At 40.2% G+C, this 13,393-nt stretch overlaps 1 protein-coding gene across 2 annotated transcripts; it reads left to right on the plus strand.

Annotated features, from left to right (window-relative positions):
- Positions 1-1,719: 1,719 nt before the first annotated feature.
- On the plus strand, positions 1,720-12,807 carry LOC114452192 (transmembrane protein 150A-like). Of its 2 annotated transcripts, none has more exons than XM_028431367.1 (8): positions 1,720-1,932; positions 2,795-2,899; positions 4,141-4,188; positions 5,156-5,242; positions 5,893-5,960; positions 8,525-8,652; positions 11,376-11,553; positions 11,989-12,807. In XM_028431367.1, the coding sequence occupies exons 2-8, from the start codon at positions 2,835-2,837 to the stop codon at positions 12,234-12,236; spliced, it is 822 nt and encodes a 273-aa protein (XP_028287168.1). In that variant the 5' UTR covers positions 1,720-1,932; positions 2,795-2,834; the 3' UTR covers positions 12,237-12,807. The 2 variants fall into 2 exon arrangements, with proteins under 2 accessions (XP_028287168.1, XP_028287166.1); XM_028431365.1 differs by having other exon boundaries at positions 2,798-2,899.
- The last annotated feature ends 586 nt before the right edge of the window (positions 12,808-13,393 follow it).

Here is a 13,393-nt window from a genome sequence, read left to right on the forward strand (position 1 = left end):
GTAGGCCTGTATAAAATAAACCTAAAGATGCATCCAATACAAAAGTTTGTTCATAGTTTGCTACACTTTTACGTTACATGGTGTATAATGAATGCATTAGGCTGCACCGCTGAAAATAATGAAGTAAAAAAAAAAATTTTAAGGTAGAATATATGCAATAAAGAAACATTAAACACAATAAAAAGAATTGGAATTGTAGAGAAAAATAATTGAATATAAATATTTGGGAATTAAAAGTGGCGTGTTAATACAACTCAAACCCAAAACAAAAACAAAAAAAGTAAAATAAAATACAATAAATAAATACAATTTGTGAGGTTGGAGGTTTATTTAACGAATATTTATTATTCAGAGGACCGTGTACCTCTAACCTGCGGCATCATGATTGAACTTGTTTGTGTTTGGCACCCCCGTGTGGCAGCTGTCGGTCCTCACATATGTCAGCGTCTCCACTCTAAAACCAGCAGACTAAGGACGCCATTTTCTCCCACATGTTCATCAAAAGCAGCTGCGCGAACCTCTGGACACCCCCCGGCACGCGAGCAGCCACGTGACAGCGGTGCCTTCAGGTTATTCTGTAGTTTTCTGGCACATAAATAAAGTATTTTTATTCCTCATATAAACTCACCAGTAAAACTAATTTGAGGAAATTAAATAGGCATACTGTGTTGTTGTTGTTTGTTATTTTTATTTTACTTCATGTTGGTACTTCTCAGCAATTCACAGTGCATTTCACTAGGGTACATATTCGACAGTGGCTTGTTATTGATTTATCAAGCTAACAACTCAGATTAATGCATTAATCTGGTGATGTAATGCAATATAGCCTGTGGCACTAACCAGACTGAAATGATTGTTTTTATTATGGAAAAAGATGGCGGTGTGTTTTTGTTCAAATAGCAACAAATCTGTACCTTAACCCATGTTGTTACATGTTTATAGATAATGGAGCATTAATTTTATTTCCGCAATATTATGGTGTTGCTCTCATTCATTGAATTTAGATTCCTTTTTCAACTAGGTAGCCATTATAGAAAAACTAGCTATGCAGTGATCATTATTTGGTGTAGAATGCACATTCCTTTAGTTAGCGTACTAGAAAAATTAGGTAAACTTTGCTAAATGTCTACTTTTGTAGGCTATATGAAATAGCCTCCTGTGGTTATATGTGCAATTCCAACTTTATACATAACAGGGCCGTATGAATGTAGCTAGCATACATGCTATTAGCGTGTACACGTTTTTATGATTAGATGGAACAGCTGTAAAAGGCGAAGATGTAGTTACAAATGATGACCACAGGATGGCGGTGTAGATTCACCAACAATTCCATGTACACAGGTAACATATGCCTATTAAAAATAAACCTTTCAATGAATATTTTATAAATCAATAAATAAATATTTAGGCGGTACAAAGTGAGTGAGGGAGCTATAGTTAAAAAGAAGAAAAGAAAGAAAAAAGCAAAAAAAAAGAAAAGAAAATTGAAGGCATCAATGGAGACAGACCGAAAAACAATCCCAGGCTACACCGTGGAGTCAACATCAACTGATGTGTAGACGGAGGGCACAATGATCAATAACATCAGCATTGGTAAAAACACTGAAGCAGCTCCACTAAGAGGACAAAAACGTGGAGAAACGTGAGTGTTGTGGGAGGAGTTAAAAGTTAGTGAGTCCAGCTGCTCCTCAGATCCCAACACATCAAGCCCGAGGACAGAGAGCGATGACACCACCTCCACCTCCACCTCCACCCAGCCGGATAAATACGCGATCAATTCATTTTCTGATGCTTTTATTTCAATGATGAGATCGGCTGCGGTGACGCTGACGCGGGAGCTCCGACTCACACCGTTTGTTTACAAGTTGTACTCCAGTTTGGAGGAGCTGAGATGAAACGCAGAGACTGAAGCTGTGAAGACCAACAGACGAGGTGAGAGCAGTTTTCTGTGCACACAGAGGAGCGACGCTGATCTGAACATGAGTACAAAACTATACTCTGTCTCAAATTCACGTAGTGTACTTTAAGCAATGTGTAATGATGTTTATTATGTAGCTATTAAATAATAGTCGACATGAAAAGTAAAGTATTGTTCCTGTGAGAAGCCTATGTCAGGATATTTATTTCAGAGTTACATTTAAATACTACTATAAAGTCGTGCATTTAGGCCTACTAGAAAACGGTTGTAATAATTAGGCAGAAAAAGCAGAAAAAAAATCCATAACAATATGAGAAAAAATATACATTAACATTATGACATTATAATAGCCTATTAAAGGCATTAGTTTGGAGCAAAAGTCTTAATATGATAAAAAAAAAATTATGAGAAGCAACTTGAAAGAGACGAAAGAAGAAACAATAATATGATGATACATTTGGAATTTACAGAAAAACGTAATATGAGAAAAAGTTTTAATTTTTAAAAGGAAAAAAGATGTTTTTGGTTATGTTTTAAGTTGGCATTGATCACATCAAACAATGTTTAGATTAACACATGGTGAGTAAATAGCCTGTTAGCACTGTTAGCATAGGACAAAACCAGTCCTTTAAGTTGGACAAAACATTGAGTTGCATTTTGGGTAACATAGGCATCAGGTTTGGTTCATTATGAGTGTACTACTCTGACAGTATTAGTACAACACTGTTAAAAACGAGTGTGCCTGTATTGATTTAGTTTTTTCTTGTCTGTTGTCGGGACCATCCAGTGTCTCTTACACCTACATAGGGTTAACTTATTGATCAACCGTGCATACCAGAAAGCAATAATCAGAAAGATTTTCACCTGTGTTCCTAGTAGAGCTCTGCTGCTGCTGCCACTGCCGCCGCTGTTTGCCATGTCGCTGTGGATGATCCTCCCTGTCAGCCTTCCTGTCTTCACCATCACAGGAATATGGGTTGTGTGAGTACCTCACACTCATGTTTATGTTTTTTTCCACAAACAAATCAACATCAACATATACATTAAATACAAAAAAAACATGTACATCAAAACTGCAATTCATTGAGGCTGGCTCCAAATGTGAGTCAACAAAAAAACATTAAGATTAGGTTGTGATCGCTTTGAGTGACAGGTGGCTGCATGTCACGACTCAGTGCTACACTATAATTTGTGTTAACTGGTAGCTAAAAGCTTGCTTGCTAAATGGCTAAATGCTAAAGACAATAAACTTAAGCTCCCAGCGTGCTAATATCAGTATTAGTAGTGTAATCATGTGTAAACAGTGTGTCTTAAATGTATCAGAAGATTAGATTACACAGTAACAACACACTGTGCCACTGATAAGATAACGCAACAATCAGCAAGGGGACCTACAGTTTAGAAGTATCGATTTGCTCTGACTTGAACAAACATGATTTTACCTGACAAGGCATGGACACCTTATTTGTCAACAGGTGGTCAGAGCTGTTTTCAGCAATCAGTGGTAAACAGATGGGTGTCTGTGTGCTTGAGAGGTAGCAGGTCTGACTGCCTGACGGAAAACTTTGAAGTCCCCATTATGGATTATGTGTCTGTGTGTGACAGTTGCCATGTTGGAAGCATCACAGTCCACCTAAACTCCAAATACAGGCAAAGAGGTGGAGCGTGAGTGGAACAAGGTGCAGCTGCATTCAGATGCACATTCAAAACAAATATCATCACAGTAAACTCTTGTTCCTCCACCTGCCGACTGGTGCGACAGAGGCCAAACTGCCCTGCTTGTCCGTTTGCACCATGATAAGGAGGGGCTGCAGATATGTGAAAACAAAAACAAAACAAAACAAAGAGAGAGAGAGAGAGAGGAGGAGAAGGACGTAAATGCAGGGACACCAGGACAGCCAGGAGGAATTCCTAAGATGTCTCCTCCCCTACACAGTTTTTAAATAAACACACAAGACCATTACTGCTAGCTTCCAAAAAAGGAAATGTTTTACATTTGTGAACTTTGTACAGTCAAGCCAAGGTCACAGTGACGCCTACAGGGAGAAACAGGTAGACAGGGGTAAACTACAAGAATTCTGCAGTGAGCTCATTTTTCACAGAAGTATGTGAAAGTGTGGTAGCCTATGTGTGTTTCTGGGTTTTAACTCACCAATATGTGATGCTTACATGAATCAACTCTTTTTGTCCTGGTTGTTTTTCTGTCCTCTTTAATCTTACAGGTATGCCATGGCCCTCTATAACCAGCACGTCTGTCCCGTGCATAACTGGTACGCACAACACACACACACACTTTGTTTGTTTAATGTTAGTGACACGTGTATCAACACAGTTTAAAAAAGTGTGTCAGACTAACTACAACAGCTTAGCTTCAGTCTCTAAAGTCTCTAAATCTTCGGTCACCTTTATGCTAATGCTTAATATGATGTATTGACCAAACATATTATCTTTATGCTAACAGAACATGTAATAGTATTGGCTAATGGGGCCAATAGAGCCACAAAATTGTTGGGGATGGTAGTGGGATGTGCAGCTTGCTGTTAGATAAAGTTCATATAAAAAAAAAACATGTTATTATTACATTATTCAAAGAAAAACCAGTTCTGGTCCATGGTTGACATTTTTGGCATAACAGCCAGTCCCCGTCACTCATGAACATGCAGAGATACAGCTGGAAAAGACTGCACATATTATCATATTTTTAATTTTCAGGACTGAAAATATTGACCTTTACACATTTGTCATCAGTTTTCTCCTTCTAAATACTAAAGAGAAATCCAGATCTGAAAGAGAGGGTTCCATTCAGAAGTGTGCCAGAATCACACGATAGAGAAATCTGAGATGCTTTTGGAAAGCATAAAGTTAACTTTATTGTCAATTCTGCTCATGCACAAAATCAACATATCATTTTGTCTGTCATGAAACAAAGTTAGCATGAGAATAAATACAAGTAGTATTAGTATTAGTATTAGTAACATTTAAATAAAGAAGGACCAAAGTAAAGTACATGTTTCAGTATTTAACTGACCTTTCACCTGAAAACATTCAGGGTTAATTTTCCACTGTAACAGTGCAACAACTCCACAGTTAAGGTCATGATGCCACCAGTGTGCAAGCTGATGCTCAACCATTAACAGAGTTCTGCTTTTTTTCTGCTCTTAAGAGCTTTATTATAAACCAACACATAGTGTATGTTTGCAGACTGATGTCATTGTTTGTGTTTGTGTGTGTGTGTAGGCTTTACAATGAGTCCTGTGAGGAGCAGCTTCCCCTACAAAGAGGACCTGTGCTGTGCTGCACCCTGGACAACATACCACTCATCAGGTAGAGTACACGAAGAGTTTGAGTTCTTTCTACGTATTCAGTAATAATAATAATAATAATAACAATTCATATTTCAAACACACCTGTAATCCTGATGTGACCATAGATATCTATTGATGTGAAACAGCTTCATACAACTGGTGTTAACGAACTAAAGAACTCCAAAGAGTGTTTCCTTAGCTTCAGCCATCTTCAGGTGAGATGCAGTGATTCTTTGGTGTGCAGCTGCAGTGCAGAGTGTGATGTGAGATAAGCCTGTACATGCCCAGTTGAGGCTCTCTGACAGGGGAGTGGGTTGTGTGTGTGTGTGTGTGTGGGGGGGGTGTCTTCACCTCAACAGAAAGAAAAATTTTTGCAGAGTGTATGGATCCTTCAGCAGCTTTGCAACAAACTGTAAATGGCTATAGACACTGAAGATTTCTTCAGTGTTTTGTCATGGAAACAAAAAATTCGCATTGCTGCAATGTGGTTTGTTGCTGCCATTTCCATTAATAGACAGTTGGTTTGGCATGTTTTTAATACTACAGAGAGGCTAGGGAACATGAACTATAAACCAAGAGGGGAGCCAGTGCAGGAGGTCATAGTTGCCATAACTTGACTAAACGTACACTTTGCCTTATTAACCTCCTCTCCTCTTTTCCCCTTTGTAGCAAATGTGGAACTCTTCCACCTGAAAGCAGCTTTTTCAGCCTCACATGCAGCACCGGATCCTTCATGGGTAAGAGACTACTTTTTTTAACCTTCATATTTACCCACTGAACATGACTCCTCAGGCATGTTTTTTCAGCTGTAGCACCTCCTGCCAAGTCTCTGTTCCCCCCAGAATCCAGCACCAAAGTCTCGACTGTCCCCAGAATGGGGGGGGGGGTATTTCTTGCCCACAAGAATATAGCCTCTAAACATGAGGGCAGCTACTCTGCTCAGTGCTACTAAATGTGCGCTGCTACAGTGCAGCGCACATTTGCTTTCCACTTAGGATCCTGTCATTGATCAGTTTTACTCAAGAGAGCTATATCATTGAACACACCTAACCTTCAACACACGTGTCCAGGCTGAAGCTGACTACTGACTCTCCCTTCAGTCCTTTTCTTACCTCACCAGGAAAACACTCGGTTCTTACAGGTTTCCTGAAAAAAAAATGCTGGAATTTTGTTTTTTGAAGTTTTTTGGGAGGGATGTTTATCAAACCTTGTTAACCTGTAGCAGTGTTATTATGGCTGTTATCACCAAGAATTGTGCTCTTTGCACTTCATGACTCCACATGATCACATGACAGATTTTGACAGACTCACACTTATATTTATTTAAGTGATTATTTCTCATTACTCTCACTACTCTGTGACCCTGTTAATCCTGTTTCTTTTTACTGAGTGACAGAAAGTTAAACCAATGTTGATGATGTTGACTTGTATGTTGATACAGTAATGGTTAGCTGTCTGTCCTCCCTTACACAGTGTAATTGTTATATTTAAAATTTGAGGGCCTCCGTGTCATGTCAGTCTCATGGTAAGGCTGGGATTATAATTTCTTGCTGTGAGGTCATCACTGCACCAAAACAATCCAGCAACATGCCACTTTGACATGACAGCACACCTCTGATTGCTGACCTTCCCTTTGAATAGTGGAAAACTGGTCAGCTTTGTCAGTGTCTCATATGGTTGTGGTGAAATTCTGGCACAGCATCACAGCATTGCTTCAAGGCCATTCCAAAACCTTCATTCTTTTATTTTTCATGTGGATGTAAAACAAGTCTAAACCATCAGTCCTCCACCACCATGCTTGACAGTGTGTATGAGGTGTTTCTGTTGAAATGCTGTGTTTGGTTTTCAGCAGACATGGTGGTGAGCATTAAGACCAAACAACTCCACTTTGGTCTCATCTGTCCATAGGACGTTGTTCCACAAGTGCTGTTCTTTGTTCAGATGCAGTTTAGTGAACCTCAGTGCTGCTTCCATGTGCTTTTTAGACAGAAGAGTCTTTCTCCTGGTAACCCTTCAAACAAACTCTACTTGTTCAGTCTTCTTCTAATTGTGCTGTCACATTAACATTGAGCATGCTCAGTGAGGTCTGTAGACTCTGACATGTAGCTCTTGGGTTTTTTGTATTTCTCTGATTTTGGGCTTGAATTTTTCTGGGATGTCCTCTCCTATTATGATTGACAGCTGTCTTGAATGTTTCCACTTGTGAATAATCTTTCTCACTGTAGAACATTGAATTCCAAATAGTTTGAAATGGTTTTAAAAGTCTTTGATTGATGCAGCAACAGTAGCTTCTCTAACACCCTTGTTTATGTCTTTCTCTCTTGTCATTGTGCTAACACACACCTGAATGTTTCAGAGCAGCAAACTGTCTAAAACATCTGTTTTTACAGATGTCTGTACACCTGCTGATGATCAATTCATCAAGGACTGATGATCAGCAGCACCTGCTGCAGCAGAATTAGAAGAGGTGATAGAAACTTTTGAACATGACTGAAAGCTGCCTGCATGTGTAAACTCACACTGGAAATTTCCCCAACCTCAAAAGCTCTCCCCCTTTTTTCTCTGCTCTCATAAACAATCCTGTGTTTATATTTGTGGTGAAGTTGTTTTAAGCTGAAGGTCTGTTAGAAGAATGGTAATTGTTGGAGTGCCTCAGATCAGAAAGTCGATCCCTTGCTGTGAAGCAGCCCTTCTTATCGCCGTGTACACTCTATCATCAAAAAACTGACCACTGCGCTCACCACCAGACTGTCTACGGGAACATCTAAACAGTCGCTCTCTGCACTTTGTGGTGTGATGAGTGCCAGATGTGAAGTGTGGGAGAGCGGCGTGAAACTGCTGTGAAGCTTTGATGGAGGCGCCTAGCAAACAGACACTAGGAATCACACAGAGATGTACAGAGTCATCTACACATTTGAGGGCAAAACTCGATGTTTGCTCACTCAGCAAAAAATGTATCTTATCTTTTCTATATCTTTTCTAGACTGAGCAGTTATAAATGACGCCAAAGGGAACATGACTGAGCATTCCTGTGTGACTAAAGTTCCATAAATTTAAAATATGAAGGATATAAAGTCTCTTTGAATGTGCAGCTGGACAATAGTTTAATATTTAGAAAAGAAAGATGATAAATGGTGGGCAGTCTGCACAAACTAACTCCACCCTGAGGATGTTTTCTTGAAAGATGTCATTAAGCTAGAGTCAATGTAAACACTGTACACACAGTCTCACTTCCTGGAAGAGAAAACACCTTGATCCTCTCTGATCTCTCTCTCTCTCTTTTTCTTCTGTACATCTGCAGTGATGCTGATTGGCCTGCTTCGATATGCCCATGTCATAGAGAAGCACCAGAACTGTGTCCTCAACACGGCTGGCCTCTCCACCGGGTGGATCTGCGCCGCTGGTCTCATTATGGTGGGAAACTTCCAGGTAATCAGAATCAGAATCAGAAATACTTTATTTGGACCTAATATGACGTATGATGGTACAGTTTGACACACAGCTGACAGAGGAAATGTGTTTTAGGTTGACTATTGGTCATGGTCGTACATGTATGTGTGCAATCATTCACTTTATGTAAATCTAACGTGATGATGGTGACCCACCGATGTCACTTACAGATTTCTAGAGGGCTGTTTTGAGTCCAACCGTCGCCATGTTGGCAGCATTTTTTTAAATGTCAAAATGTAGGTTATATAATTTTCAGTGAGATAACAATCTGAATATCAGGCATTTTTAAGTCCCCTTCAGCTATTGTCTGTTACTCTCTTTGAAATCGAGGTCCATGTTTGATCTTTGCAGGATCAGCAGGATGTGTTGTTAACATGTGGCCTGTATGCTCATAATGCTCACAAACCATGCTGGTTTACAGCATGTAAGCCTTTAGTTGTTGGGTTTATGTGTTTTTTTTTTTAATCTTGGCCGCTGCTGCTCGGTTACGGTTGACGGGCCGTCCTCATGTTCTTGTTTCCTTTGGTGTTTCGGCACTTTGTGAACCGCCCAAAGAAATGTTCTTTGATGTTCTGTAAAAAAAAGGAAATTATCTGGCAGTCTCTCTGTGGTATAGTGTGATCTTAAAAACAAGATATTTTGACTGCGTGTCTTCAGTTTGTGCTTCTGTGCCTCCACTATAGATGTGATGCACCTCCATGTGAGGGGAACCTTTTGTTCTGATGTTTTGTCAGTTATGAATGTCGGTGCAGACAGTTTTACTGCAGAGCTGCAGCACATGTACATTACATGCCTGCTCTTACAGTACTGGAACATACTTTAGGTTCAGGTACACACCTGCACAGCAAATGCAAATGTCCAGCTGAACCTCTGTTAACTCTTTTTCATGCTTTTAAGGTTAATATTTGCACCTAATTTTACAGCTACTTGGACTTTACTTAAATGCTTTGAGAGTGCTGTATATTTATTACATTCTTTTTACATAGGGGAGACATTTATGGTTGATGTGGATCAGTTCCATTCAGTGTCCCTTGTCTTGAAAGTGAGCCAGTGTGCAATCTACCAATGCCTGGAAATAGCTAATCTAAATGGAATGCAGCTGTTTTTAATGTTATCAATTACACATGAGCTATGACAAGCCTAATAAGTCCAGTGTGAGTACTTTACCAACTTACCCTGCAATCTAGAGCAGCAATGTCAGACTTGAGCTCAATCTTCAGATTTTTGGAAATTACAGTTGCTGCTAAGTTAAGAAACATCACAACTTATCCCATCACCAACAAGTTCCACCTCCATTTTCTTTGTTGCCATGATTTCAGGACAGCTAGATTTTGATTGGCTGCAGTCTCATTGCATGGTTTAGTCTTCTGTTTAAATGTGTTTGCACTGAAAAATGATGTTAAACTGGTACCTCAACTTAACATCCTGACTGAAAGATATGGTGGCTGAGAAGGGCCATGCAAATGCAAAACAAACAACACAAACGCAAGAAGCCGTAAGACAAAGGCCCGAGTTAGTGACAGTGTCAGCCAGCCCCACTATGGATGTTGACGAAACTGTTAGACTCCAGCAATTGTCTACCTACAAAGTGAAAGTAGTTTTTTGCATTTGATAAGCAAGTGTTGTTCGTTAACTTACATTATTGCTGTCGCTATGTGTTTGTCACAAATGTAGATAATGGATTTTATTGTTTCATATTTTTGAACAGTGGGATATTATGAAGCTTCATAGCCACATTAGCATTAGCTAAGGTAAGCAAGAAGAGAATAGAGAAAGTGCTATCATTATATATTTATTATAAAGCTTTTCATTTTTAAAAATAAGATGAGGTCATTTTGTTTATTTGTAAACTCGGTGTGAGGAGAGAGCTGCACGAAACTATAAATCTGTAAACAATGTTACTGTATGCTTTGAGTTAAACATGAAAACATCTGCCCTCCCCACATACATGTGTGTGTAACAACCATTTATTATGTACAGTGCAATCAAGCACGTGTTCACATTGCAGAAGCTCAGGAAGTCTAGAATTACTGCTGCACACATGTGAGCAGCCCTTAAATACATTTTGGGGCGCTCTCCACAGATCATCCATTTCACCTACCACCAATTTAGAGGCAGCGATTGGCTGCAGGGCCCTCCTCCCTGCCTGGGCTCCATCTTACATAATGATGCTCAATGTTTGGCTCTCTGTCTGTCATGTAAACATGGCAGGCTTGTATGGGGGTGATGTACTGTGGAAAGTGCACATCTGCTTAGATAAACAGATGCAAACAGTGAAGTTCGAGGGAATCGTGAATAGGCATGCAGATTCATTTATTTTCCACTTTTTGAATCATTGTTGTAATGTGATAGGATAAGAACATGTATAAAGTCCTGAAAGCTAATGAACATTCTTTATGTCTCTTCCCTGTAACATACAAGGTGCTTTGGGGGTCTGTGTGTACGTGTGTGCCATTAAATTTTATAAATGCAGGAGAGAATCAGTTTAAGCTGACACTGAGATGCTTCTCTTAGCATCAGATTTAGAGGATCTTTTTGAATCTGTCATTACCGCTCTCTCAGTGCAGATTGTCCTGCCCTTCTCTGTAATGTGTCACTGAGTATTCATAGCCACAGTCTGAGGTCACAGTGTCCTTTATGCTTGTGTTTTTTTTGTTATCTGTGTATTGTCCTGTTGTTGTAAGAAACTGTGCTCTTCCCAGGTGGATTTTGCCAAAGTCCTCCACTATGTCGGAGCTGGAGTGGCCTTCCCTTCCAGCACGCTTTTTGTCTGTCTTCAGTCAGCTCTGACCTATAGGCTGGCCAAGACCCAGGAGGAGTACTGGATGGGACACCTGCGGGTGGGGATTGCCCTGCTTGCTCTGATCGCCCTTGTACTCAGTATCCTTTAAGCCAGTCTTTGCCATAGTTGCCACCAACAGCATCACTTCTATCAGTATATTTCTTGCAGTTTAAACTAGCTGGTCGCTGCCCTCTAGTGGCTGCAGCTATTGAAACCATGCTTTTTGAGGACACTGTGTAGCTTTGTACGATATCTTTGAAGCACACCAGTGTGTGAATGGCTTTATAAAAAGAGGACAAGAGCTGTCTAATTCTCTGACTGTGATGCTCTATGCCCACTGCGTTCAGAGCTTATGAATTGTATGACATGGCCCCCTGCTGGAGAGCACACAGCTTGTTCTTTAGACACCAGGGCTTTATGTAGCTTTACATGCACAGTGTTCAATTAGTCACTTAAATAACACAACCAGTCAGACCACCAATGCTTTTGTGTGCTATTTGTGTGCCATTGTTATCCTTAACCTCTGGCCCCAGGCGGAGTTTTCTTTTGCCAGGAGAGCTACGCCCTGCAGCACACCTCCGCCATTTTTGAGTGGGTCTACTGCATGCTCATCATGTTTTTCTACGGGACGTTTGCCTTTGAGTTCGCCGGCATATCAGGAGACACGCTGATGGTGCTCTCTAGAGGACGTGGAATGCAGAGCTTCTCCAGCTCTCAGCACAAGGTGGAAGTAGGCGGAGGGACCGGACAGCGGCAAACGGAGAGTTTGTCAATCCTGTAACTGAACTGCAGCACTGCAGAGGTCAAAGGTCAGCCTGAAAAAAAAGCTAGAAGCTGCACCCACTGATGCACTAAAGCAGTGAGCAGTGACCAAAGACTCATGGACAGAACATAGCACAAGTGCCACTCTGAACCCAAATGTTCTCTGAACCCACACACACTCTTGTTGTCTGTTTGTTTAACTCTCTTTTGTAACAATCACTCTCTGAAGGCTTTGATGCTGCTTCCTGCTGAGCAGTGTGCAGCGGTGTCTGTTCCTTCTAAAGTTTATACACTCACAAAATTAATCTTGTTTTTTTTCTCAGGAAGTGTTGTTACATCATCGCCTTTACCTCAGCACTAAAGTGAAGTTTTCCAAAAACGTTTGACAATAGATGGATGTAACTGTGTGCCAAGAATAATTAGCATCATTTAAACATGCATTTGTACCCAGAATCATTTGAAGGGGTGTACATGTTTTGCTATCCTGTAATTCTAGATATAATATCCACAGAAACCAGAAACAAGCTTTATGTCATATTTCCCACATAAGCTCAGTTCTGTTGCATATTTTGCTATGAAAATAACTTTAATGGGACCAAACTTGGACAGAAAAGAATAATTCATCTGTATTTAATCCTTTACAGAACTGCTTTTCTATGAAGTAAAGTCATTCAAAACAGTCGTTTGTAAAGTGTCCAAAAATTGTTTTAATATGACATAATGTCAACTTCTGAAGTGAAAGTTTAGATTTTGACGTCTTTGTTCTCTGGAGTTTCAGCGTGGCTGTTTGTGCTGCTGCCGCCCTCTGATGCCACTGAGTGTGTCTCACTCAGCTTCCCTTGTGTGACCAAATCTACTTTTTAGTTATTTTAAAGGCAAGGATCACCTCAGAGGAAAAGTGTGAAGAAGGCTTACCTTAGCGCAAATAAGCCTCGGAGTGTCTGAATTTTGGGGGTCACATTTTTCAGCTGGCTTGGGACTGATCTCTTAATAACCTAATGAAGAGGACATGTATCAGTTTTTTTATCATTAAAAATTCCTCTCAAAATTAAAGGATTCGTGAAAACGCAGTTCAACACACCTTCAGCCACTGCTCTGTCTGCTCTTTGCTCTGTAGGCCCAGCACGATGGCTTTCCCTCCAACTGGAACTCTCTTTAATTTGTACTCCTTTCTCT

This window comes from Parambassis ranga, chromosome 19 (assembly GCF_900634625.1).
Source record: "Parambassis ranga chromosome 19, fParRan2.1, whole genome shotgun sequence".
In the NCBI taxonomy this organism is placed as follows: domain Eukaryota; kingdom Metazoa; phylum Chordata; class Actinopteri; family Ambassidae; genus Parambassis; species Parambassis ranga.

Excerpts from the sequence above, each read along its gene's own strand:
- LOC114452192 (XM_028431367.1), top strand. The coding sequence starts at position 2,835 with ATGTCGCTGTGGATGATCCTCCCTGTCAGCCTTCCTGTCTTCACCATC. Across the intron at positions 5,243-5,892 it reads GACAACATACCACTCATCAG|CAAATGTGGAACTCTTCCAC; the intron begins GTAGAGTACACG and ends TCCCCTTTGTAG. Across the intron at positions 11,554-11,988 it reads TCTGATCGCCCTTGTACTCA|GCGGAGTTTTCTTTTGCCAG; the intron begins GTATCCTTTAAG and ends CTCTGGCCCCAG.